Below are 25,963 nucleotides of genomic sequence, written 5' to 3'. Positions count from 1 at the left end.
ATTCGTGTGAAAGGGAAGCGGTTTCAAAAATTTAGGAATCCCTGTGGACGTAGCCTAAACGATACGGTATCATACCAAAGAAAGGTACTTCTGAATTGTCAAATAGGACTTCAGACATAAACACAAAATGTAGTACCATCGTTAGGCCCAGTTCAGACGTCGTGCTTCTGCCGTGCCGAACTTAATTGTAATTTGGTTCGACTGTAGCACGGCAGGAAAACAACTTCGATTCAGACGTCGTGCCAGAGTCGAACCAAATTCAGGATTTACTGATGCCTCGTAACAATTCTTCTCCCAACTCCCCGTGGGAGCGCAATCTCGCCAAAATACATTAATATAATTTATCAGGAGCCCATCATGAATTTATGAATTTTGTTTAGCGCGGCAGAAGCACGACGTTTGAATCGCTGCCGTGCCAGAGCCGTGTAGCACGGCAGCGCTTGTTGAACTTAATTGCTTGCCGAACTTAATTCAAAAGTTTGATTCAGACGCCGTGCTTCTGTCGTGCTTTTGTCGAACTTAATTCCTGAATTTAGTTCGCCGCGGCAGAAGCACGACGTCTGAACTGGGCCTTACTCTTCGGTAACAGATCCGGCTAAACCCCCTCCCTTGCGTTCTGTTGGGAAATCCGGATTTCGGATTTTGCAAACGAACACGAAATCCGAAAACGGATTTCACCTCCGAGAAATCTGTCCTCAGGGTGGATTTCAATTAAGAAATCCAAATCCGGATTTCATGGATTTCCTTTTTGCCGTTCGATGGGAAATCCAAAAAAGGATTTGCAAAACTGTTCTCGTGAACAGCGGTGTTCTTTTTGTTAATTATGCGTTCGCGTGCAAGACTGCTGTTCTTAAGAACAGTTTTTCAAATCCTTTTCGGGATTTTCCAAGCGAAGGGTAAAAATGAAAATCCAAAAATAGATATCACAGCATGATCTCAGCGTTAAAACTAAAGAACTGCATTCTTGATGTGAAAGGGACTGCATGTATTAAATTAACTAAAGCTCGTAAAAGTGAGGGGGAGTCGTCCGCGGTAGATGAATGACATTCCAGAACAAGTTCCACATTCAACTTTAGCAAGCAAAGGTAACATAAATTACAGCCAACTAACTGATTTATTGAATAGACTTTGTCTTTTTACCGAGTAACACAGCACATTAAATCATATGATGCACTTTAAGTGCTTAACAAATTCTTCCAACCATTCACTGTTTTCATGCCGGTACTTTTCTTCTATGAAAGAGACCATTAATGTAAATTTCTTCGTCCGTGTTCAAAAAAACTAACAAAAACAGTAAGATATCTAACTTTTTTTTTGCGAGCAAGCCATTTCTAAGTTTGGTACCCCTTATTTTGTAACAATTAAAACCACACCAATTTGAAGTTAAACAGCTTTGTAAAAAAGTTGTTAAGTATCCTATTGTTTAAAATTCAAACAAATTTATCTTTTTCTTTTCCCATGGTTAAGACAGTTTGCTTCGTCGTCACCTTTCTTGGAACATGTCTTATGAACAGGGTATAACCTATGCAAATATCCCAGTCAGCTATAGAATAAACGCCAACCTACTTAAATAAAAATATCTACTCTTCTTAAATAATAATAAACTTTACATTGACTTTTGCAGGTTCTTACAAAAAGCCTTAACTAACATTTATAACGCCATCTATCTTTTTTATAAAGCGCTTAAGCTTAAAAATGGCCTAGACAAAACCAGTTAAATTTTCCCATTAAAATTTCTGGAATATTTTCAGGATACTTCCTTTCATCAATACCAGGCCATAAAGGTGCTGAAGTTTAGCGATCTATATGCATACAGGTCACAGGTAGCCAACGGAATGTCCTCATTTACTCAACAAAACGCCAACCTACTTCAACAAAAATATCTACTCTTTTTAAAAAATAATAAACGATGTTAAACGCCGGATTCACACTGATTTTTGTAGGTTCTTATAAAAAGCCTTTTCTTACATCTATAACGGCACCTATCTTTTTATAAACCGCTATAAAGCTTAAAAATAGCCTAGACAACACCACTTAAATTTTACCATCACAATTTCTGAAATGTTTTCAGGATACTTCCTTTCATATAACACCTGTCCATAAAAGTGCTGAAGTTTTCCGATCTTTAAGCAGACAGGTCACGGGTAAACAACGTAATGTCCTCATTTACTCAACAAAATGACAACGTCAGATTATTACAAAATACTGAAATGGCACGAAGCTAACAACGTTTCTCTGTAAAAAGAACACTGCAATAATACCGTCGCACGCCACTCAATGACGAAAGGCTTTTTGACAACACTTTTGCAAATAGAATTCAATGTATTCGAAACTGAAGAAAGTTTTTAGAAGTATTTCTCTAAACTGCCCAAAGGAAGCTATTAGGCTGATTTAGCAACAGAACGGGAACGTCAGTTGACGACGGGAAAGCGCGTGGAAAGGACTGGACGGGACTTTCGGCTCTCAATTTGCCGCCCTGTCATCGGTCAAGAGTCAATATGTCCACGCGATATTGGACCAATCATGGGAGCTCTTACATAGAGAAGTCCACCTGTGAGATGCCCACTTCACTACTGTGTAGACACAAACCGATGTCCACCTTTAAAGGATGCAGTTATTTAGCCGTGTCCATTGGTCGTGGTTATCCAAATGATCCATATACGATAGACTTTTAGCAGAAAGAGCCTTGTGTCATCTTCTGGACGTCGCCGCTTTTACTTGACGTCTAGTTTTAATTTGCTTATAGAGTTAGACACAATGCGCTGTTAATCACCTAACAAGATCACATGATGTTACAATCCTTATCGCACCTTTCCTTTCCCTTTGTGTCATCCCCAGGATCGGAATTAATTGGTACAACACAACTATTTTCATTCTGTGCTGATTCACTTCTGTTCTCGCTACCCACACCGTCACCAACTCTGTGTTGATAGCTGTGTCCGACAACTCTCGTTGTTTGGTTTGATTCTGTTATCTGCCTCTGATCTTGGTTTACCAAAACATCACTGTCGGGAAAGGAGTCACCTCTCACATATTTTTCTTTTCTGTGTGGCGCTTCTTTCGACGAACTTCTCCTTGAAGGTGCGGTTGAATTCTTGAATTCACCAACTGCATTAGATGCTGCCGCAAAAGCGTGATCTGGTGGCGGCCCCGAAATACTACATTGTCCAAGTAGTCTATTGCTTAGTTCATCAGCTCTATTTGTCGGTGGAATGGTATTCCCTGCTAAAGGCAGTTTGATGTTATCTAACGCAAAAGAAAATAGGATAAGCCGATTCCAAAATTAGTTTGTTTGCTCCCTGCCCGTAGGAATTTTGCAGCAGTGGAACCTAGACATAACGAACGCCCAAGGGACCTGCAAAATTGGTTCGCTACACAGAGGTTTCGCTATATCGAGGTTCTTTTTCATATATTTTTCTATTACGGATCAGTATAAGTTTATTGGAAACTGCCCACCTACCTCTACCCTAAGCCAACATTAAAACTTACTTCTCACTTGGGGCAGAATGTTGGCTTAAGGGAGAGGTAGGTGGGCAGTTCCACTATAGCTGATACTGGGGTAATAAGCCACGCACGCAGACGTTCTAAGGACTTCGTCACGAGTTCCACCGGAGGAAGAAGCCCTAAGAACATCTGCGTAGGAGGTTACCTCCTAAAGAATAGCCTGCGTGTCGGGTAGGCGCAAAAAGGGGAGAGAGAGGGGGGAAAAGCACAAAAGGGAAAAAAGAAGGTGCCTCTCTCCCCAATCCCCCTCCACTTTCGACACCGGCTACGCATGCTAGGCTATGAACGGTCTGCTACCACATTGAAGGTAGGCTTACTCACTCCAACCCCTGTGCAAAGAATGCCCGTCTAATATCACAGTATTGCCAAAAAAATACATCGAAGAGATGACCCTCTAAGGTGTTGTACTAACTTGCACAACGGTGTAAAGTACCCAGATAAATGAACAAGGCTTACTTGAAGGTCCCTGCATTGCTGACGAAGCTGAAGCAGTTATCTTTTCATCTCTACATGTACGCTGCATCTGTAAATGAGCAGTTGCTCTACTTTCCTCAGACGCTTTTCTGTGGTTTAACTTTTTCCCAATTCCAGACAGTGGTGTGCATCTCTCTGAACTACTACAGTTTACTGAACCTTCAATACTTGACAAGGCGGCATCCTGACTACCTGCAGTAGTTGCTGTAGTTTCAGTGCGAGAAGTGCAAACAGCCCTTTCTAATTCGCCCAATTCCGGTTTTTTATTTTCTTCAGGAATCGGATATGGCAATCTCCCAGGGCTATCAGCAGCGTCACTTGAATTTTCCGTGGGAGTTTTAGGATGATTACTTTCAGTCACAGGGTAGGACAATGTTCCAAGACCCTTGACAGCATTTTCCTTTTCCGAGATGGATCGCACACTGCCTTCTTCAGGAACACTCGCAAGTAATTTTTCAGAGACGCTCTGAACATCGGCTGAGTTTCCAGAGGGACTTCCTGAGTTTTTTGTCTCTGGAACAGGACTGCACAATGCTACGCAAGAACCAGTCGCAACTGCAATCTGCTCGGAAGACCCTACACTGCCTGCTTCAGGAACGCTCACAGGTAATTTTTCAGGGACATTAACATCGGTTGAATCTCCAGGGGGGGTTCCTGAGTTTTTTGTCTCTGGAACAGGACTGCCGGACAATGCTCCGCGAGAACCAGTAGCAACTGCAATCTGCTCGGAAGATCCTACACTGCCCACTTCAGGAACTGCCGTAGGTATTTCAGGGGTATTTGAGATATTTTCACTTTCTGTAGGGTTTCCTGAGCTAGCAGTCACGGGGTTTGTACCACTCCTACTCTCCGGAAACCCAAATGGAGATTCGATACTTTCTGTAGTACTTGGAGTTCTGAAAGATATAACCTATGCTAATTACAATACAGGACATGAACACTCTGTGACTACATAAAAGCCGTTATGACAAGCTCCTTTTTTTACGATTTTTAAGTCGGAGGTTGTGAGCAAGAACTATACAGCGTTTTCACGGACCGGCTTATCTTTAGATGGAATTTTAAAGCAGTTTTTCCGCGAAATTGGAAGCTGCACTCTTTCTAAAAACGCATTCATTTGAAGTATATAAGGCATGAATATGCAAAACAAAGCGTCATTTAAAGGTAAAAAAAAAAACATTTTCAGCTGACTTGTTTGAGTCATATTCTCAATTCGCGTCACAATCGTTCTGAAATATACGCCGTGACACAAGAACATGGACATTGCTCGATCTGTTTTATGGGCTCCTGCTATAGACCCGCAAAACAAACCAAGTTGGTCCGTTACGAGCGCTTTGATTGTATAGGGTCCTTTAGCGATTACAGTATTAAAGAACAGTAACGTAGCACAACGGTCATTAAACAATAAATAATATTTGGTATACGTCACCTTGGTGTTGCTGTTCCCACATTGGTTACACTGTGGTCACCAATACTGGCATGTCCACCAGACATGTTGATAATGTAGCTACTTTCACCAGTGGAAGGAAGCTGGGGCTGAACACTGTACAAGAACAAATCAAAATTTACATTCTCATGAGTTTTCTTTTAGTGCCCGAATCTTTCTGCTCTTGTAACCGCCATAATGAGAAAAACGTCGAAGAGTTGGGGAAAGTCAAAGCGGGCAAGAAGGATGGGAGAATTCTTTCCCACCTCGCCCGTCTTCTTCTTTCCTCGTCCCTCTATTCCTGCTCACCAAAATATCCCTATGTTGAACATTGTACATGGTGGCCACAGGGATACGAATATAACAAGGCAGCTTTCACCTGCTCAAAAATACGCCAGCATCGCAGACTATAGTTTGTACCACAAGTTGCATTCAGTGAAAAGAAAGGAGCGATATAACGATAGGTTGCATAAAAACGGCCTGTACATTACTTCTGAACATTTTTTGCTTATATGTTTCGTTTTGACATTGCGACAAAATCGTCAAATTACAGTCAATAACACCCCGAAGCAATGTCATTAGTTTATTAAAGGGTTTGCTAAATAGTCGAACGACTATAGACCATTTTAAAGTTGTGGGCTTAGTATCCTAGCTTTTGAGTGGACGTGAGGCTCAGTTTGACCTTGTCGTGATACAAACCTCCTTCTTTTTTATGGAAATTTAAATGAAAAAACAATAATTAGTATAACAACAACATGATTTACATAATAAAGCAGGAAGGGTTGTATCAAAACAAGGTCAACTCCAGCATCGTTTGCACGGGCCGACCCGCATCTATTCCAAACAACGATTGTGATTGGCTAGGAAAACAACAGGGATGGTAACATAACAATGCCCCTATCCCTGAAAACAATAGGTAGTGCAGGCTACAGGCACCAATGAAATAAGAGGTTTGGATGGGTGTAGGTCAATCGCGTTTGCACCTGTAACATACTGTAAAATGGGCTATTCCCTAATGGCCGATGCATATTACTGGGTCAGAAGAGGGTTATATGCTTTTTTCTCCTTGGCTAGACAGATATTGACATCGACCAATAATCACCTCCCCCTCGGGGGATAGTTGTATACTGTACCGTAACCAAGGACTCTGTCTCGTCTGGGACACCCAACGACAGAATCTTTCCAAATACGTCAGAAGTATCTCATATGGTTGCCTCTACGATTCAACTCATTTCAAACCACCACTGACATCTTAAGTCAAAGATACGCAATTTCCCTCCCACACCGCTTCCACATTTCTGAATTTCAAGGGAAAACCGTGCAAAGCAAACAGATTCAAATTAACATCACAATGACCTAAGATAAGATCATACACTAACCCAGTAGTCATAGCTGATTGTCCCACATGAAGCCTACTGTGGGATCCAATCGCTGCATATCCACCATTGCCAACTTTAGTGTGGTATTCATTCTTAACTGTAACTTGTGGTGTTGTTACATACATTACTGAAACAACAAAATAGTATCAGCTACAAACAGATTTGGATTCAAGTCAGGTTCGATTTTCGCTGCTCTCTAGGGTACGGTCTGGTTCCTCCTCTTTTCGAGGGGGAGAAACTCAGACTTATTTTTCGAACAAAGGCTGGAAATCCAGCTTAATCATTGCAAATATATCGGCTGAGGCCAATTTGTTAACCTGTGGGGTACTCACTCACTTTCAAGGCCGCCATTTCACATTACAACAGTCCGGAAATGCTTGTTTTGTATAGTTATGAAGCCGAAAACTCGAATCCCGCGTTAACTCGCATTAAAACCGCATCATACATTTCCCATAATTTTACCCTTAGTGACTCAAACCTTCCTGCTGACCCCAAATGATATATGTTTTGCCCCTAGTTTATTTTTGTTTCAACCCTATATAAATCGAACTTATTTTTATAACTGTTGTAAACAATAATAAAACATACTCCAAAACAACCACTTGACAGAAAAGAATGAAATAAGACGCTACAGTGACAATTTATAAATTATTTATATACATTTTGTAATACTTATGTATATTATTAATTAACCGGTGTAGTTATAGTTAAATTTCGACCCTGCTCATTCGTCGCCATAGAGCCGACCTCCAGTAGGTCAGTGGTTTGAGCGTCCGAACTAGAACTCGGAGGGTCGTGAGTTCGATCTCACCCGGAGCAAGCATTTTTTTCTGAGCTTTCTGGTGTTAGAAATCTCCTTCTTCCAAACTATACTATTTCAGTGAAAATAAAGCTTTGATACTGCACTGCAGCATCTTGCCGTTTTATTCTTAAACTGCCTTTCATTGTTTTGTCTATTATTCCATGAAACTTTCACTTGGTTAGCAAACTGTCGTATCGTTTCTTCTGATCATTCGTAACAGTCCTGGGGCCGGTTGCTCGAAGCCTGGTTAGCGCTAACCGTTGGTTAAGAGGTATCAAAATGTATAGGTTTCCATGGTATTTAACGCACTAACCATGCTTCGAGCAACCCGGGCCTGGTCATTACGTTGTTTGAACAACAAGTACAATTTTTTTTTTTAATCCTCAAATTCTTCGTTTTCACTTGAAAACTTACAAGAGGTGACAGGCCGCACATCTTCACAGGGGTGAAACGTTTGAAAACCTTTTACATATTGCTCCAGTGAGGAGAACTCTTTTAGGGATCTTACACTTTAAAATTTGAACGATGTTATAGCTTCTATATAGCGGACCAAGATACGGCTTGGTACAGTTTATGTTCAGCAGGGGAGAATTGTGTACGAAGAGCAGAACCTTTAAAATGTACACCAGACAATTTATTCAGTTCTGTAAAACCTGAAGATCCTGCGTTTTAATTTTAAACAAGCTTATTTAAAATATGGCAATTTTTTTTCAAAGTTATGATTAATTCGTGGCTCTTATTTCGTGTTGTCCAATTCAGTCTGTAATCATACTCGTGATTAAACAATTCGGATACGTATGATTACAGACCGAAACGGATTCCACCTAGTCCTATTAATATTTACTTATTTATTTTCATTTATTTATTCAACCATCTACTTAATACACAACTTACTGGTTGGTTGAAAGCCAGGTGTCGCTTGTGATAACACTGTTGCAAGTGAAGTACTGGTGGGTTGTGACACAATTTGTTCTGTTACAGGATAACGATCTAGCGTGCAAAGGTATAAGATGGCTTAGGCCTAGGCCAAACGTTGAACTTTTCATGAGACGAACCAAACTCTACTTTGGATCGACCTAAATTAAGTTAAAATCGTCTGTTGGGTCATCAGACGTGAAACTTAGGACGCGTCGAGCCAATCAACTGAATCAGACCAAAAAGCAATTTTAATACATTTTCTATCGAACGAGGCTAAATATACATTATCAAACAAATTTTTAATTTATAAGTTTAGTTCGTCGCATGTGAAGATCGACGTTCGACCCGGAGACGATCTTCTAGCGTTCAAAAGCAGACTGATAGAACGACGGTATTAGACGATCCAAACTCATTCAGACGAACTTAAGTTTACTTCGTCTCATGGAAACATCGACGCTTGGCCTAGACCTTAGATAACAAAAAATGCTATACGAGATATGTAGCTCGATAGTCATTAAACTGTGCTGGGAATAAAATAAGGAACTAAAATACCAAGAGAGAGAAAATTCAGGATTCACTTATTAAGCTATAAAATCCCCTAAGGGAAGGATACTGAAGAACGTATCATACTTTGCCGAAAAATGCACCTTTGAAGTTACATTTACTTGCAAAAACGAAGAGTCCCTCCGACGTAAAACAGGCTTTTTAGGTCTTGTACTGGAATGATGAATATAATTATGACTTTCATATAATTATTTGAACTACGGAAAGACGAAATAAATGCAGAAAAAAAATTATATTTAACTGTGATGATCTTCTGTGCATTTATGGTCTTGTATTTCTAGCAATTTCGATAGGGGGAGAGGGGGTAGACGATCATAATGTAGATAAGAAACAAGTGAGTCCAATTAGAATAACTCGATTATGCTCAAAGTGGAAATTCTGTACATAAAAAAAATAACCAATACTAGGATTCTTTTAGACATGTTCTTGTGGCGTGGAATGTTTCTTAGATCTTTGTGGGAAGGAACGAATTACAAAACACTAAGAAGGTTGCATACAATGTGTTGTATCAATGGGAAGTCAACTAGTTTACCGGAAACTGTTTCCACATGGTCTGCATAGTTTCTAAAAATAACTTTTTTGAAATTAAGATATCCCAGTGGCATCACTGCAGTGGGACACTCCCTCCCTAACCTGAGATCAGGCTCAATTTTCGTTTCGCTTTGTAAATAACATTCCGGTGGGTAAAGAGAATGTATGAGAACCGCTAAATTTGGGCCTGATCTCAGGTTACTCCCTAGCCTGCGTAGCAAGCGTTTCTGTGTGGTTTAAGAGCAAAGAACGAAGAACAAGAGTCAAAGACCGCGCGAAAAATGGCGTAAGTAAAAGAGCGGGGAGGGTGTGGGGAAGAAAGGAAGGAAACCCCTTCCCCTCCCCCTCCCCCTCTTTCATTTTTTGGCTCTCGTTTCATTTCTCGCGCGGTCAAAATGGAAAATCCCGTTCCTCGGTCGTTTTTTGCTCCGAAACTAAACGGAAACGCTTGCTACGCAGGCTAGTTACTCCCTCCCTTGTCCTATTATGATCTCTTGGTTGTACCACATAATTATATTACTGTCAAACTCAGAAAACCGTGAACAACTGAAAAATTTCAGGAATGTTGATTGTGTACTGGCCAATCACACTAAAGTTCAGGATATACAAGCAAACCTCAAAACCACAAACTAATTACCGTTGCTGTTTGCGGTTTAGTTATCTCACGCCTTATTGGCTTATTTCTCGCACCACAATAACATTCCATAAATATTTCTGGTGTTCACGGTTGTGTGAGTTTCACAGTAAGTGTAATGAGTCTAAAATGTACCACTGTCAGCTTCCACTGAACCACCTCTTCCAATCTCTTTGACAACTGGTCTGGTCGGTTCCATTAAATGCTGTACATGCAAACCAAAACAAACCAAGTAAGTTTTCTTTTATAACTAGGACCATGGGTGGAGATAATACCCGTAAGAGAAATGATGTTTCATGATGCTAACCTGTCTGGCTTTAAAAGGATTCTCCAGAAGATCCAGGATGCCTTTGTTGCCTTTTGCTAGCTGCTTGGGTGTTTCATTATGCTGCAAAGTCAGTAATTAGGAACTGATTTTGTTAATAGCTCACCCAACTGGTACCACATGGGTTACCAGTGCAAACTGATACACAGTACTGCATTATCCTACAACTTGAGACCGGGTCAAATTGAAATCAACACTTGTACACCTTTTACTCGAAAAAATTTTCAACGAAATTATATAATGTACCGTATTTATTCAAATAAACTCCATCCTAGATTAGATAATCAGAAAAATGCGGCGTTTATTCGAGGACTATAAGAAAAAACTCGGTTTAACTTGGTAATCTACACAATGAAGACCATTTCGATTCTATCTCAGCAAAAAAAGAGAGACATTGAAACATTGAAAAATTGTCTGTTTTACTTCTTTGGAATTCTATGAGCTTTACAGCATCTTTAATCATTTCACTTTTCCATTTTCCGTAGTCTACTACACAGCCGGAGCGTTAGGTGACGACACTAAAAACGGCTGTGTAGCAGACTACATTTTCCGGGGATTTTCTGTGCACGTTATAGTGGTCAAGAGCCAAGCCGGGGGACAAGGGCTAATATTTCTTGCGATAGTAGCAGATGATGTTCCAATTATTTTTCTCAGGCTAAGTGCAACATAACGCTAACTTTCGTAGGAACTCAACAATTGACCTACTCCCAATGTATGGGTCTTCATAGCTCAGTTGGTAGAGCACTGCAGTGCTAACAGAGGCTCTGGATTGGCCTTAAAGGGGCGCTGATCCTGGCTAATTTGCAAGAATTTAATTTTATATCACAACTGCGTCGATTTTCTCCATGTAAATAGCACTAACCAACTGAGTAATGTAAAAAACGATATAATTTTTATTCATAGGTTTTAGATCTCGGTATTTGTTACTATTTTTCTTAGCCTACAATTTCCAATTTATACGTATTGAGTACCCCACCGTGGCCTCAACCAGTAGGAGGCACTCATCCCCAGCTCAGCTACATCTCAGGCCCAGTTATGATCCCAAACTTCTGAGTGAAACACCTATGATCTATAAGAGTGTGACATAGAGAATAGAGAGCTTTCATCGCACTTAAACGGTGTCGTTCAATTTGTCAAATGCTGGTGATCTTTTCTGGGGCTGAATTCTAAATGATTGTATTGTAAGTTTAAAAAAAGAATTAGGAAATAGTTGGTTTGTGTTCACGTCTACAACAAAATGTGAAATAAAGCAGTTTGTAAAAAAATGTACACAATAGGGTGATGAACGTGAAAAACTTTCTTTTGCTGATCTAAACCTATTGCTTTTTTTGTGGTTCTCGTTGCTGTCGCCATTGCCGGTGCACAATACATTGAGGCTGGATTCTTACCCTGTTTTCTAGCTCCAGTGAAGAAACAGCACCATAACACAACAACAGAGCAACAGAATTTTTGCACTCCCGCGCGACAGCTAAGTGAAGAGGAGTATTTTTATCCTACAATAAAGGAAAGATATATTCTTAGGATTATTTACACATAATTCTACAACATAAATACATGTAAATAACGTCTTTAAAGATCAATGTTTGCAGTCAGTTTTACACTTGATACCATGTACGTTTGGTGCAAATTATGGCAACAGCGACAATAAATAGCACTACCTAGAAATGGGTAGTGCTTCTGATTGGTGCAATCAAATTTCCCACGCGGCACGACCAATCAGAAGCACTACCCAGATCTGGGTAGTGACGCGTCTTTCGCTGACGTCATTTGGCGGGAAAACCAGTGGTTAACGTCGCCAAATGTCGACTGTTTTCTCAGGCTTGCTTAGGCCCTGTTTTACAGAAAAAACCTGTCTCAGCCGAGTCACTGAACCCTAGCAAGCGATTACATGAGGAAAAGTTGACTCCTTTGCCCAAGCCAACATCACTTAGTGCACGCTTTGATTGTCAAAACAGCACTTGCGTATGCTCTGATTGTCTTGCCTTGACCAAAGTTGACCCAACTAGGCAAGCTAAATTGTTTATATGTGATCCACCCACCACAGGATTTTGAAGCTAAAGATGTTCCAAAGCATTCTCACAACATGCTTCCGCTGCATGCTAAGCGTGTTTAGATAATGGTCAAGCACATATTAAATTGCTAAAACAAAGAAGGACACACTTGGCTTTGTTTATATGGAGGAGAGTTGGCCCAGCTAGGAGGGTGCCCCTGGAGGGGGGGGAGGTACTCCTGGGAATTCTTGTTGTTACTGTGCCGCCCGGTTGTCCAAATCCTGACCCTACTTAAGACCAAAAAATGTCATTTTTAACACCCGTTTTCAGACCTGGACTCTAAGAAATATTGTCATCATTACTTGGATGAGGCCTAAGGCCGAATGGGCTATTGCCTCAGTGGCCATGAGGGAGAGAGGAATAATTGATTTAGTAAAATCCAACTAGTTGGTCAAAAATATCAGGACAAAACAACTTTAACTAGCAAAACGTGATTCAGCCGCTGTTGTTTTGGTTTTCAAAGCCTGTGCTTATCGCTACTAGTGGGCTATAACATATAGCTTAGTAGTAGTTCAACCAATCAGAATGCAACATTGATAATAGACCACTAGTTGGATTTTACTAAAAGGGAATACCCCCCTCCCCCCTTGGGGAGCCCCTACCATCACAAAAGGGTGAGTCCTGGCTAGCCGGGCCATGCTACTAACCGACCTTGCTTTTTGTTTCTCATGCAAGTAAAGTTGGCTCGCCCAGGGTAGTCCAGGTAGCTAGTTGGGACTACCAGGGACAACTTCTCTCTATACAGCCCATAATTCTTTTCACTTCTCTTTGAAAAAAAATACTACACTGTGCCTGAGAATAGAGATGAAATCTTTTTTTTTGGAGGGGGGGGGGGGGGCAGGGGTATAGTTTGGATGTAGCAGAATGCAAAAGTAATGTCCAGTAGCCCAGGCTGGTAAATTCTGTTTCATTTTTTGGCTGGTTAGATGAAATAAGTTTTGGGCCAAGGGTTTTAACCCAGTCCCTTGGCATAAAATAAACTGATTTGAAGCGTAAATAACTGTATTGCCGTTTCACTGTCCTGTTACAGACAGTTTTCAAGATCTGAATGTTTTGCACGCAAATCAGAAAAAACACTCAGACAAAAAACGGAGTGGTGAGCCCATATTTTCATTGCATTTCCTTTATTGCATGTCTTATACATGACTATCAATTTTTGTAGTTCTTGCTAAATAATACAAAAAGAATTACAAGCATTTGACAGTTTTCAAGTTTTAAACATGCAGTTAAAAACTCTAAGTATAACAGGCAAGCTGGGAAAAAACACAGCCAGTGACCCCATCATCATCGCTTCTTCAATGTCCTATACATGACCTTCAATAATTGTGCCACATTTGAAAAAATTTTGGACAGTACATTATTATCCATTTGAAGGGAATTACCTTAAAGTTTCTGATTGAGCGAGGTCGAAGGAGGAATTAACATAACAGGGTAAGTAAACTTTAGTGCTTTGGGAGAAAGGGTGTGGATTTAATTGATACCTCCTTCAATCCACACCACTCCCCCATCCCACAACCCCCATTGCCCCAAGCAGAATTTAAAAACCTGTACCTTATTTTGCTTGCCAATGATCCCTTGATTCTTAGCAAAAGTTTCTGACAACAATAGCAACTGTAACACACCATAGTGCCCCTTGTCAGCTGCCACATGAATGGCTGTGTTGTCAACCTGAACAAAAAGAGACAAAAACTTATTTAAAAGCACAATTTAACAGCCCTGTATATTCAGGGGAAATCGCAATCCATGGCCAGATAATTATGGTCTTAATGGATTCTGGATTCAACACGGACACTCTTACAAACAATTTACTTCTGGATCAGGTGTCACTGTACAGAGCATCGCTGTCCCAATGGCAAAAGCTGAATGAAGATGGAAATGGTGACTATCACTTTTTTTATAAAAAATATTATCATTCCTGGATAGTAATAGACCTAAAAACAAATCATGACACTTAATATAAAGTATTAGCTTAAAAAAAAACACTTTTTGAAGAGCTAAAAAACATTAAACCTACTGAGTCAGCTTTGGTTATGTCAGCTCCTTTCTCAATAAGCCATTTAACTGTCTGTTGATTTCCTTTCTCAGCTGCCAGCTTTAGTGGAGTATGCCCATACTACAAGAAAGACAAGACAAAAATACGATAAAAGTTTTCCCGAAACACTCAATTTCCCATGGAAATAAAAAAAATAATTAATGTTTTTACATTTTACAGTCTTATTTTTATTGCTCAGAGTTTTATCCTCTGCAAAAGAACCTGCAGTGAGATTTCTTCAAACTTTACCAACTGGTTGTTATAATTTACAGCAGGATGTTGTTAATAAAAATTCACTTTTTAAATAAAATCAGGGGGTCTCCTTATTCTTTTAGGAGCAGGAGCCACTTGTATATATGTTACAGTTCAAAATTAATTTCAGGTTAAGATTTTTTAACCTTTATGGTTGATTCTCTATTTCCTTTGTCTCATACTCCTTATTATTCATGAACTTATAATCAATTCTTTATATTAATTTTTAATTTATAAAGTTTATCATTTCATCTATTATCTACGCAACTTTGATTCTGGTGCAAATAGCCCATATAGAGAATCACCTGTGATCCTCACAGAGGGAGAAAAATATGACAAAAAACTCCCAGTTAAATTATCAGCCTCAATTTATAGGAAATGGGATGCTTGGTAAAAAAAAACATGAGTGACTTGTGATAGAATGCTATAATTCCTTGGAACACTTCTAGAGAACACAAGAGACTCAACTGTGTAGTACTGTATAGGCACATGTTGTAGTTAATTATTTATTTCAGTTAATTATTTCCTTTTATTTTATTTTTTTCCAAATTTGTGTTTGGGTATGGAGAATTATGTATGCTAATGAATTTAAAACAAAGGAAAAACAAAAACTTACTGAAGTAAAAAATTAACTGCAACACACATATATCTCCCCACTCTTCCCTTCAAAGTTGGTTTGACAGGTTTGCTTGGACCTCATTACCTTGTCAACACCCAGTGCCAGATCCAGACCTTGAGATAAGGGGGGGTGGTCCCCCCAAATTTTTTTTCGGCCCTTCAGGCCTCAGTTTGGTCTAAAAATAAGGGGTGGGGCCCTCCCCTGGATCTGCCACTGAACACCAACATTGAAGAGGAAGAAGGACAACAATCAACAAGCATTTCAGAAATTGCTATAACTGGGGCTGTAGATTTTTTTCTGATAGTTTTTTTAAATAATTATGCTTGGGAAATGAAGAGAGAATTTGACGCAATTTCACATCACGAGTCACCCACGGCTTAAATTATTCCACACATCCCTTATATTATTCATGTGCCTTTCCAGCTAGGGGTGATTTAAAAGAGATTTTTTACAACCTTACAGGGCAGGCATGAAAGTGAAGATAGGAAAAAATTAAAGGCAATGAAGTAATTTATAGCACTTGATGAAAAAGGGGTCATAATGAAAAATGATAAATGCATATCATCTACATTGTCCATTGATCCCACACATACATGTAAGTAAATGCAAATGTTAACTTCAATTATTTTCACTTTATAAACTGACCTCATCACATGCATCGACATTAATTTCTTTTCGTGACAAAAGCAACTGAATTATTCCATTGTTATCTTGCTCTACTGCCATGTGAAGAGCAGTGAATTTGTGGGGCTGTGGAGCAAAAAAAAACAACATCATTAAATCTTAACGGCCTGTGACATGCTTTTGAGCATTTGCAGCCATTTGATTGCTGGTAAAAGTCTCATGGTTTCTGGTGAAGAAATCCTTTTCCATTGACCTTGTGAGGGAGAAAGTTTCAATAATCAGCATTGACAACATAACCTATTTGGTCAATTGTTTGTGCACTGTATTTTTAATAACGCAAATATCAGCAACAAATGTACAGTGCGAGTACTGTGACCGGGGCCACCGTAGACAAAGTTGACCGGCCAGATCACAGGTAAATAACAATACATTCCAAGAAAGTTGGTAATGGGCCAATCAGCAGCTCGTAAGAAAACAATAGTTTACTCAAAGCACAAAATTTAAATAATGATAGCAAACGTTTTTCAAGAAAGCATAATGTTTCACCAGACAACAATTATTTTTCTATACGAAACTTTACATTTTAATAACGCCCTGGAGACATATGTCTGACACAAGCTGTTATTTTGTCATCTACCAGCAATTTCTTTGCGACCATTGCCACATTTTGCAATAACATGCACCCTCAAGTCAAAAATATGCCTTATGTTTTCATTTTCTCCCTCTGTTGACACTCTAACTGACCTCTCAGTAAAACATAGGCTATTTTCCAGCCAGTTCAAAAGGTCATGTCTGTTAAGGTTGTAATTGGTTGATTTTGATCCATGTTGTTTATTTTGTTTTGTGGTAATTATGATCATTGACAAGTAATTTTCTCAGACTGTATTGCTATTTTCCTGCCATCCAATTGGTTCACTTTTTCTAGGTGGCCCCAGTTATAGAAGTCACACAGTAATTTATTGAGGTCATTAAGAGGAAGCACAAGGAGCTCTTCGGTGTTGGTCCAAACAGATCAAATGTGGAATTACTGTGGCAATTTGGCATTCATTTTTTGGTCTAATAACAATCTTGAGTCAATAATCTACAGCGTATCTTTACCTGACATTATTTTTAAAAATGGTTAATGTATACACTGAGTGGAAAGTTGGTTCCTTGATCAGCTGTGGACTTTTAGATTTGATTTAATGGCTGATCTCAGACATGACTCCAGATCACCTCCAAAAATTTAATCCTTTGAGCCCCAATATCAACATATGTGCAATCTTCTCACTTTTCAATCTCCATATATATTTCTTATTATAATGCTTTAGGATATACAGGGTTATATATTTGGTTACTATGGGGCGGGGGAGGGGGGTGCCTGGAGAATCACACTTTATATAGGGCGCTTTCCATTCAACCCAAAATTCCGGAAAATTTGGTTGGTTCATCAAATGGGACGGACCATTTCGGTTTGGTCCGACCGGAATATTCGCGACCAGCTTTGAAGGTGGTCCACTGTGACCGGTCTGGTCATTTCGGTCGGTCGGACCGAAATGTCCCTTTCCATTTGCCAAAATTGTTGTCCCCAGTACCGCTCTTTTCTATCCTACTTACAAGACCAAGTAGTTTCCAATGGAAAGTGAAGTGCTGTGAGTACAGCATGACATCTCAAATAGTTTGAATCAGTTGCAATTTTTTTCAATTTTTGATATTTGCCATTAACCCATTCGCCCCTGAACCGCCCGTAACCGCCCGTGCGGATCCAGGTCCTTTCTACCCATTGTGACGTCATCAGTTTTAACGGTCAAGGACAACTTTCTTCACTAACTTGTGCAGAGTGAAGAGATCTTTCAAACCATACCAGAATGAGCACAATTCAGTCAAGGACACCGGAGAAACAAGCAAAAAACCAGGTGACATTGACCTGAAAATCTCCATGAAAATCTTGTCCCATTACCCACCTACCTTTCCTTTCGCCTAATCTTAAGATCCTAAAAGCTTTCCTAAAAACTCTTCCCACCAAAATCAAGCCTACTAAATGCCCAGCAAGAGAAAAAAAAAATGAGGCAAGAAAAGCAAAAAAAGAAGGGAGGAGAGAAAGCGAAAAGTAAAAGTCAAGACTGCTGTGTCACTTTTAAACCCAAAAACTATGTCGAAATTTTGCTTTCTGCGCATGCCCGAACTTCGCAAGCTGATATTTTGCATCTGGATCGGAAGACCGCGAAGTGTTCGACCTGTAAACCAGTTTGTGGTAAGTTTTAGCTCTTTATAGCACGACAGTAACCAGAAAACCACTCGACTAGCTTCAAAACGCGTTTTTCGGCAAAATCTCTAGGAGCGAATGGGTTAACAGTGTCAAATAACTGACGTAACATGACACGTAGGTGAGAAAAAGTGTGTGTAATCAAGCTACAATTGTTTAAAAGTCAGTAAGAATCAGCGTATTATTTGTCTGAAACCTGTCAACGATAAAGCAATTTATCAATTAAGCTGAAATGAATACAACAAAGCCTGGCTGAATACAAATCGGCTAAAACACCAAATTTATTTACCGTACAGTTCCAGGAATTGCTTCGAATCATTCGAATATTCTGAGAAACGTATTGCTGCAATTCACAAGAATTTTTTACCTTCACTTGCATTCATAGGCTTTCTACACGAAATAGGATTCCTCTGCCTTTAGTTTTCCACCACCCCTTTTCGACAGTTGAGTGTTCTTTAGGATATAAACAGTATTTACTTTTCTCTTTTAAAGCGTCATTATGAGTGTGCTGCGAAGCCACAATAACAAAACACGCGGTGGCTTGGGTCAGGTCTGTGCAACCGGAATGTACCGTTCCATTGAGCAAGGCCAAGTGAAGTTTCCGAAATTTCAAACCGGAATTTTTGTTGAATGGAAAGTACCCATATACTTCAGCACTCCAGCCCTGCTAATGCAACAATAAAAACATCTTTTAGAGGTCCAAGTAAGGTGCCGAAGAGGAGGAACAGGTTGATTACCACTGATTAAATGCAAAAGAAAAGAAATCTTACTTTGCTGATTTCGTTCACTTTGACTCCATTCTTAAACAGTAATTTTATGATATTCTCTGCACCATTTTTTACTGCTGAATGCAATACTGTAAGTGTTCCCTAAGAGATAAGAATAACAACAAAAAAGTAATGACAGTTTTGAACCTTTTTTAATTTTAAAATGTTATTTGAAAGTTTGACGTATCTCTGAAAACATACTTTTATTTTAAATTAGAAAAACAAGTCCCTAAGTTGAATTGCTTAAAGTGAAAAAGGTACATTTACAAACCCGTTTAGTTTCCATTGATTGTTAACAAATGAAAAAGCACTTGAGAATTTGAGCCAACCCTGAGATCTTCTTGTGATCTGACTACACTTTAGATTAACCCTTGGACATACATGCAAATTCAAATCCAGGAGTACCCTCCCCCCCCCCCCCCCCCACTGGCCTATGGCTGACGGAAGGATTAATTTTTAGAAATGAAAGATGATAATGAACTTGCAATAATTGACTAATTATTAGTCTACCAGTATACTTTAAGTCTCACAAAAAATGAAAATATGTTTTTAAAAAAAAACAAAACAAAACATTAAACAAAGCAAAACTAAGAAAACAAGAACAAAACGACCAAAACAAAAAGAAAGGAAAAAATTTTCCTCCAGCAGGAGTTGAGCCCCAGACCATTAACATGTAAGGTCGACGCATTATCTATTCTACCATGACAACAAGTGTTAAGCATTGATGTTTAATTAATAATCTTTAACGTTTTTGCCCATGAAATTCTGCCAGTGGACGCTCTTTGAAGCTGGTAGAGCTTTATTTATGAAGATATATTCGAGGAAAATAAGCTGGATTTTGATGGTAAAAGCCATACTTTAACTCATTTCGTCACATTTGAAGAACATATGGCCAACAAATTAAAGTGATATCAATTAAGTGTCTCACAAAACCTTTATCTTGCTGACGGTGTTGTACAGCTCGTAATTCTCTGCATTTACATGAGGAGAATCAATTAAGATTCAACAACAGTAAATATTTCTGTTTTTATTCAACAAAGAAACATTTCATTTCAGAATGACATTTCCCTAAAAGCAATGGGATTAGGAGTCCTGTTGTAAGAAAAGTTAGAAAATTGTGAGACTAACAGCAGAATCGTGAGCCTGGACCAGCTTAGGGAGTTGAAAAGCAATCTCTTCATCATGTTTATCTCCTGGATGAGTGAAAAAGCTTTAATTAAAAGTTCATAAACTTCTGTCTCCAAGTTGGCCATAGCGCTAATAATAAAACATTCAAAGTCCACTTGAAGACAACTTATAATTATCGTCCTTGTCACAGAGTTTTGTGTTACATTTCGCGCGTGACATTTTTTGATCTTAGATGTAGCCAATCACGTTTCGAACACGTGATCATGTGACACTTTGAACGGAGTAGTTTTTTGATTTAGAGAATTGTAATTTTGTCGAAGGCACGTGTATCGGTTTTGAAGCCCGTTACTTTGTGGAACTCTATTGTTTTTGGCAAGTGTATCGGAATTGAAGCCCGTACTGTTAGAGATCTATTGGTTTCGAATAAAATCTATCACAGTCCTGTGAAAGCTACAAAATTATACAATCAAAAGCTCTGGGCACAATCCACGTTCAGCAAGCTTCCTTGATCACAGAATGGGAACGATCAATCTATGGCAGTTGTCATTTTGATATATGGGGCGTTCTATATTGCGAGCCAACTCATTACAAAAGTGTTGACTCTACACTTGAGTGACACTTTTGAACAGTGGCCCATAAGGGACATCTCTATATATTTTTCATTAATTTCTGCTTAATAATTTGTGATTTGACTTACCCTCGATCAAAGTTAATAATAGTTAGTAATACAAACTTAAGTAAGTTATAACTCTCGATCCTAACTTCTAACACCTGATCACAACGTATAACCCTTCATCCCAACTTATAATCCGCAATTACCACTTATAACTCATAATTGCAACTTACAACTCACGATCGCCACTTATAACTCGCAATTGCTACTTATGACTTACAATTGCTACTTATGACTCATGACCGCTATTTATAACTCATGATCACTACTTACAACTCGCAATTGCTACTTATAACTCATGATCGCCTTTTATAACCGGGGTTTCATTAGGGTTTCGAACAGGAGGGCAGGTTTGACAGCCAGGCAAAGGCCCTTTGAGCCTTGCATCCCTAGCATGCTCCCCCGGAAAATTTTGAAATTCTACAGTTGCAGAGATGTGTTTTCCTGCATTCTGAAGCTGCAGACAATGTCTTTCATCTTCCAAAAAAAGATAACTGTTGTGGACAATTTAATCATGATTTGATACCATATCCAACACACAATTATAAGTTCATAATCTTGTAGATTTTAGATGGTCTTTTATGGAGTACAGTTCTATTAGCAATGCATTATGTGGCGATTCTTGTTTTTAGCACATAGCAAAAGAGGAAATTTCATGCCACATGTGATTATGTGGAAATTTGGCGGTAAAGCATGCATGCGATCGCAAGTTGTAAGTTGCCATCACAAATTATAAGTGGTGATCAAGAGCTACAACTGGCAATCACCAGTCATAAAAGGTGATTGCGAGTTGTAAGTAGCAATCACAAGTCGTGAGTAGTGATCATGAGCTATAAGTGGCAATCCCAAGTTGTAAGTTGTGATTACAAGTTACAAGTGGTGATCATGGGTTATCAGTTGCGATCGAGAGTTATATGTGGTGATCGCGAGTTAGAAGTTGCGAGTAAGAGTTATAACTTACTATCGTGACATTCGAGTGGAAATCGAGAGATATAAGTTTGTATTGCTATTTATTAAATTTGATTGAGAGTATTGGGGGTTTTCACTGTCACGTAATCAAAAATAAAATTGCATTTACCATTCAATACAGAACGTCCAGAATCTAGGAAATAAAAGAAGATAAATATGCAAAAGGTCTCACCAAGAATCAGGGGTGTGCGATATTTCATATGCGAGATATTTGAAAAACATTTTACCCAAATTTATAAAGCTTTGTATGGAGACGCCATGTTTGTGTCCCTTTGAGGGGCACAAATTTGGCTGCCGGAAACCAACAGAAACATCTGTTTTTGAGTTTTCCTACTAATACGTGAATTCATCGCTTGAAAAACTCATAAAGGATTAAAGTGATATTTATTCTGAGACAAGGAATATTTAGATAGCAAAATCTTCCAGAATTGGTAATGTTTTTAACCCATATAAGAGCCTTCCCGGCTGCCGGCTACATGCCGCGTGACGCAAAACCCTAGAAATTGAAAAGTCCTCTGTCACAAAATGAAGAACCCTTTCAAACCAAAACTTTGTTTAAATAAAGGTGTTTAGGTGCTGTTATACCTCATGAAACTCAGAAACTCAGAAGAATCGATAGTTTCTTAGTTTGAATTTTGGTGACATCATGTGAAAACCGAGAATAAGACAAATCGTAAATTATTAAGTGAAAATGAAAAGTATCTAAATGTCCCTTATAAGCCACCGTACATTTGAATATCGCAGTGCCCACAATAACTCGTTCTACGCTACGCGTAATCCACGTTTTAAAAATGGAATGCTCCATTACGTCATGGCTCTTTTTTGAGCTAATATTATTCCATGACAAGTGATGCAAATAAGTGGTCGGGTACGTAACGTAGATTCAAATATACGACACGACACTTAATTCAACGCGGAGTTTACGCTTAGCTTAATCAGCTAGTTTACAATATATCGACTTGGTTTCCATATTTTCTGCAAAATGCCCCTTCCACGTTACCTTTTTTCTTAACCCTTGAAACCAAGAAATATTCTTACCTGAGTTGTTGTTATTTTTCGCGTCAAAAAATTGGACTTTCCTCCACCAAGGTTGAGATTTCTTGTCTCCAAAAGAATTCTCTTTACTTGATCTTCATTATCGTCCCGTATCCCTTGCAGAAAATCCTTCCAAAGCTTCTCCTCTAGTTGACTCATTTTACAAGAACAACAGCTTCAACGATTTTTTGCTGTGAATGCCAATAAATCAACATTTGCTCAAGTACAAACGTTCATGACAAAACATGAAGTGAGGGCCGTTAATTGGTGAAAGGTTCTTTCCACTCAAATTTTAGGAAGTCATGTTTTTTGTTCGTTTTATACCAAACGCTGCCCGCAGACGCTGCCGCCATGTTTGTGTCGTGTGATGTACTGTAACGGAGTTACCAGTCCACCACATTTATGCACGGACACATTCTTGGCGATCTTCTTCCACCACTTGTCATTTTGTAAACATTTATATTCCGACAGTTCATCGTCTATGCGACCAGCACTTAAATAAACCTTTATCACTCGTATACGTGTATATGTGCAGCCAAGTTACTGATGCAACTATTGCTCTAGCGAAAAAGGAAAAACAGATAAAAACCCTTTTTCTCCGGTTGACTGATAGGGGAATTTTGGGGGGAATTGCACCGGGGGGGGGGGGGTACTTTAGGAATTTCTGGGTGGGGGTGTGCCGCTGGGACCCTGGAACCCTTAACCTTTACCAGAGCTAGTTGAGCTGAATTTTGCTATCCTATAATAGAGTAAACTGCTCAAATCCCCCCTATCCTAGAGTAGCTGTTTCCCTAGTCTAGGTAAAATCTTCAACCAACTGATCAATTTCCTGAAAAATGATACCCTATTCTAGACCCAAACGCTCTGATTGATATACCCTATCCTAGAGTAAACTGCTTGAAAACCATACCCTTCACAGCGGCACATACCTATATAGCCCATATATGGCAGTGCCCCCCCCCCCCGGGGAATTGCATGACTGTGATATTCAAATTCCATTTCATAAGTACGAAAGTTTGTTTAACACACTGATCTACATAATCAAATTTGCTGTAGCCATACAATACGCCTGTGACCTGAATGTATTTGACAAAATGTATCTGAAAACTAGCGAAGACTGTGATTATAACGGCCATACAGGACAGCGTTTCGTGTCGACCATGAGAGCGCGGACAGTTCAGTTTCACACTTACCAGTATGTGACTCTTCCCCTAACTGCAGAGATCAGCGCTGAAGGGCTCAGCCTGGCTGGGAAAACAAGAGGTAGTCTGGGGAGGAGAAAGGGTCAGCTGAAAGGGTTGCTTCGCTCGTAGATTCGCGCCGATATTTTCCTAATTGACCCCCTTTTCACTGCCTTTTTTTTCTTTTTCCCCTTCAGTGGAGCCTGGTCCCAAGCTAGGCTTGGCTACGCTCCGTTACATAAATCCTACCCAGGCGAACAGTCTGAATCCTACCAAAATCACCGTTCTTATATGTGAACAGAAGCCCTATTTTTGCGGGCGCAAAGGTATCCGATATCATAGTATGAACAAAGCCTAAAAACACTTAACTGGTAGTATAAAAAAGATGTATCCTCGGAGAAACCCAGCAATTCGTTGTACATTGTTGTACCCAACTGTTTGCATGCGTTTCAAGTCCCAGGTGACGGGGGGGGGGGGGGGGAGGGGGACTTAACCAATATATTTGGGTAGAGGTGAGCCGCTGAGACTTTGAAACCCTGACACTGTTTAGGATAAAAAAATTCCTAAAATATATACCCTGTTTAGGACAAAAGCCTCAATTTTATTATATATAAAATATCAGCAAGCCCACAGCAACAAACCAATGAGTGGTGGCGGATCTCCCAGATGTAGACCTGGATTAGTACAATTAAACTTGTACAAAAATATCGCGAAACGTCCCTAAGCGGCGATGAGTGAGGAGAAACGTTTACCTTCCGCAGGCTACTTCAGGGGCTTAAAGAAAAAAGAAAATAAAACTAAAAGTTCGTTACAAATAAGACTGAGTTTTATTTTCATTTTTCTTTTAGCCCTTGAAGAAGGTTTGTTTTCAAGTCGAAATATTGGGCAATTTATTTAAATATATATTTTTTGTTTTGTTGTTTTGTGTACTTCCTCATCTCCTTGCCGCAAGGGTCAATTTTATTCAGTACCCTCTTTTGACTGAAAGCCGGACATGTAAACTATTTACGGCAGACTTCCGTCGTTGCAATTGCGCGTTTAGGACAGACTGGCGCAAAATTAGATACCCTGCTTAGGGAAGAGAGGACGAAATATACCCTGTTCAGTGGTACATCCCTGTATACTTAGGTCATTTAAGGGAATACCCACCCCGGGTTGTGCCCCAGGTCGGTAAGTGCAGTGCGTGTACGGGGAACCCAGGCTCCCAACCGCTCCCAACAGCCTCTGAGGGTCTCTAAGAAGCCAAATTACATATATGTGAATTTATCGTAAGTTCTAAAATGCACATCACCAGACATGAAAGTGTACATACCTCAAAAACAGACCTCTCTGTGCTGTTTTCTCGTTTTTTTTTCGTGCCCGGCTACGAGAGAAATTTTACAGATCCCAGCAGAAAAAGAGAGTCTTCCGCTGGATGCTGTTTGTGCTATTAAATCGTGTTTGAAAAATCTAGGAAATCAGTTAAAGAAACCCCTCTTCCTAAGAAGGCACGGTAAAAGAAAAATTAAATTGTTCCTCCCCTCCTTTCACAACTCAGGTAGTCTCTCATGTCTGACTCATGTCTTCTCCTGTATAATCTGTGATCGTGGAGAGGAGCTGGCCATGGCCTGTCAAGAAGCTAAAGACGCCAGAGACAGAAAAGATTAATTCTTGTTCGCCTCGTCAGATATATGAGATGTGTAACAAGAGGAACGAACTATCTACAAATAAGTCAATACGTTTAGATGAAACGTGCATGTCTTCATTATCTTGGGTTAAATGGCTTGAGTATCGTGGAGACCGTCGGATTTCCCTTCTGCCGGAAGTGCGATTTGAAGGTCTCTGTGACCTTGA

At 39.5% G+C, this 25,963-nt stretch overlaps 1 protein-coding gene across 1 annotated transcript; it reads right to left on the bottom strand.

The window, feature by feature from the left end:
- Window positions 1–1,095: 1,095 nt before the first annotated feature.
- On the bottom strand, window positions 1,096–25,726 carry LOC140924072 (uncharacterized). The gene is made up of 13 exons (XM_073374069.1): window positions 25,443–25,726; window positions 22,953–23,140; window positions 16,154–16,258; window positions 14,620–14,718; window positions 14,157–14,273; window positions 11,943–12,047; window positions 10,537–10,617; window positions 10,365–10,434; window positions 8,477–8,572; window positions 6,781–6,907; window positions 5,405–5,518; window positions 3,961–4,874; window positions 1,096–3,246 (listed from the first exon to the last, which is right to left on the bottom strand). The coding sequence occupies exons 2-13, from the start codon at window positions 23,106–23,108 to the stop codon at window positions 2,783–2,785; spliced, it is 2,448 nt and encodes an 815-aa protein (XP_073230170.1). The 5' UTR covers window positions 23,109–23,140; window positions 25,443–25,726; the 3' UTR covers window positions 1,096–2,782.
- Window positions 25,727–25,963: the final 237 nt, after the last annotated feature.

This window comes from Porites lutea, chromosome 14 (genome assembly GCF_958299795.1).
Source record: "Porites lutea chromosome 14, jaPorLute2.1, whole genome shotgun sequence".
NCBI lineage: Eukaryota > Metazoa > Cnidaria > Anthozoa > Scleractinia > Poritidae > Porites > Porites lutea.
This window is presented reverse-complemented; position numbering and strand designations above follow the sequence as displayed.

Bases quoted from the DNA above. Each gene is read 5' to 3' on its own strand.
- LOC140924072 (XM_073374069.1), bottom strand. From the start codon at position 23,108: ATGAGTCAACTAGAGGAGAAGCTTTGGAAGGATTTTCTGCAAGGGATA. The intron at 16,259-22,952 runs GTAAGAATATTT...TTTGCTCCACAG, and splicing joins GAAAAATAACAACAACTCAG to CCCCACAAATTCACTGCTCT. The intron at 10,435-10,536 runs GTTAGCATCATG...TTGCATGTACAG, and splicing joins ATCCTTTTAAAGCCAGACAG to CATTTAATGGAACCGACCAG.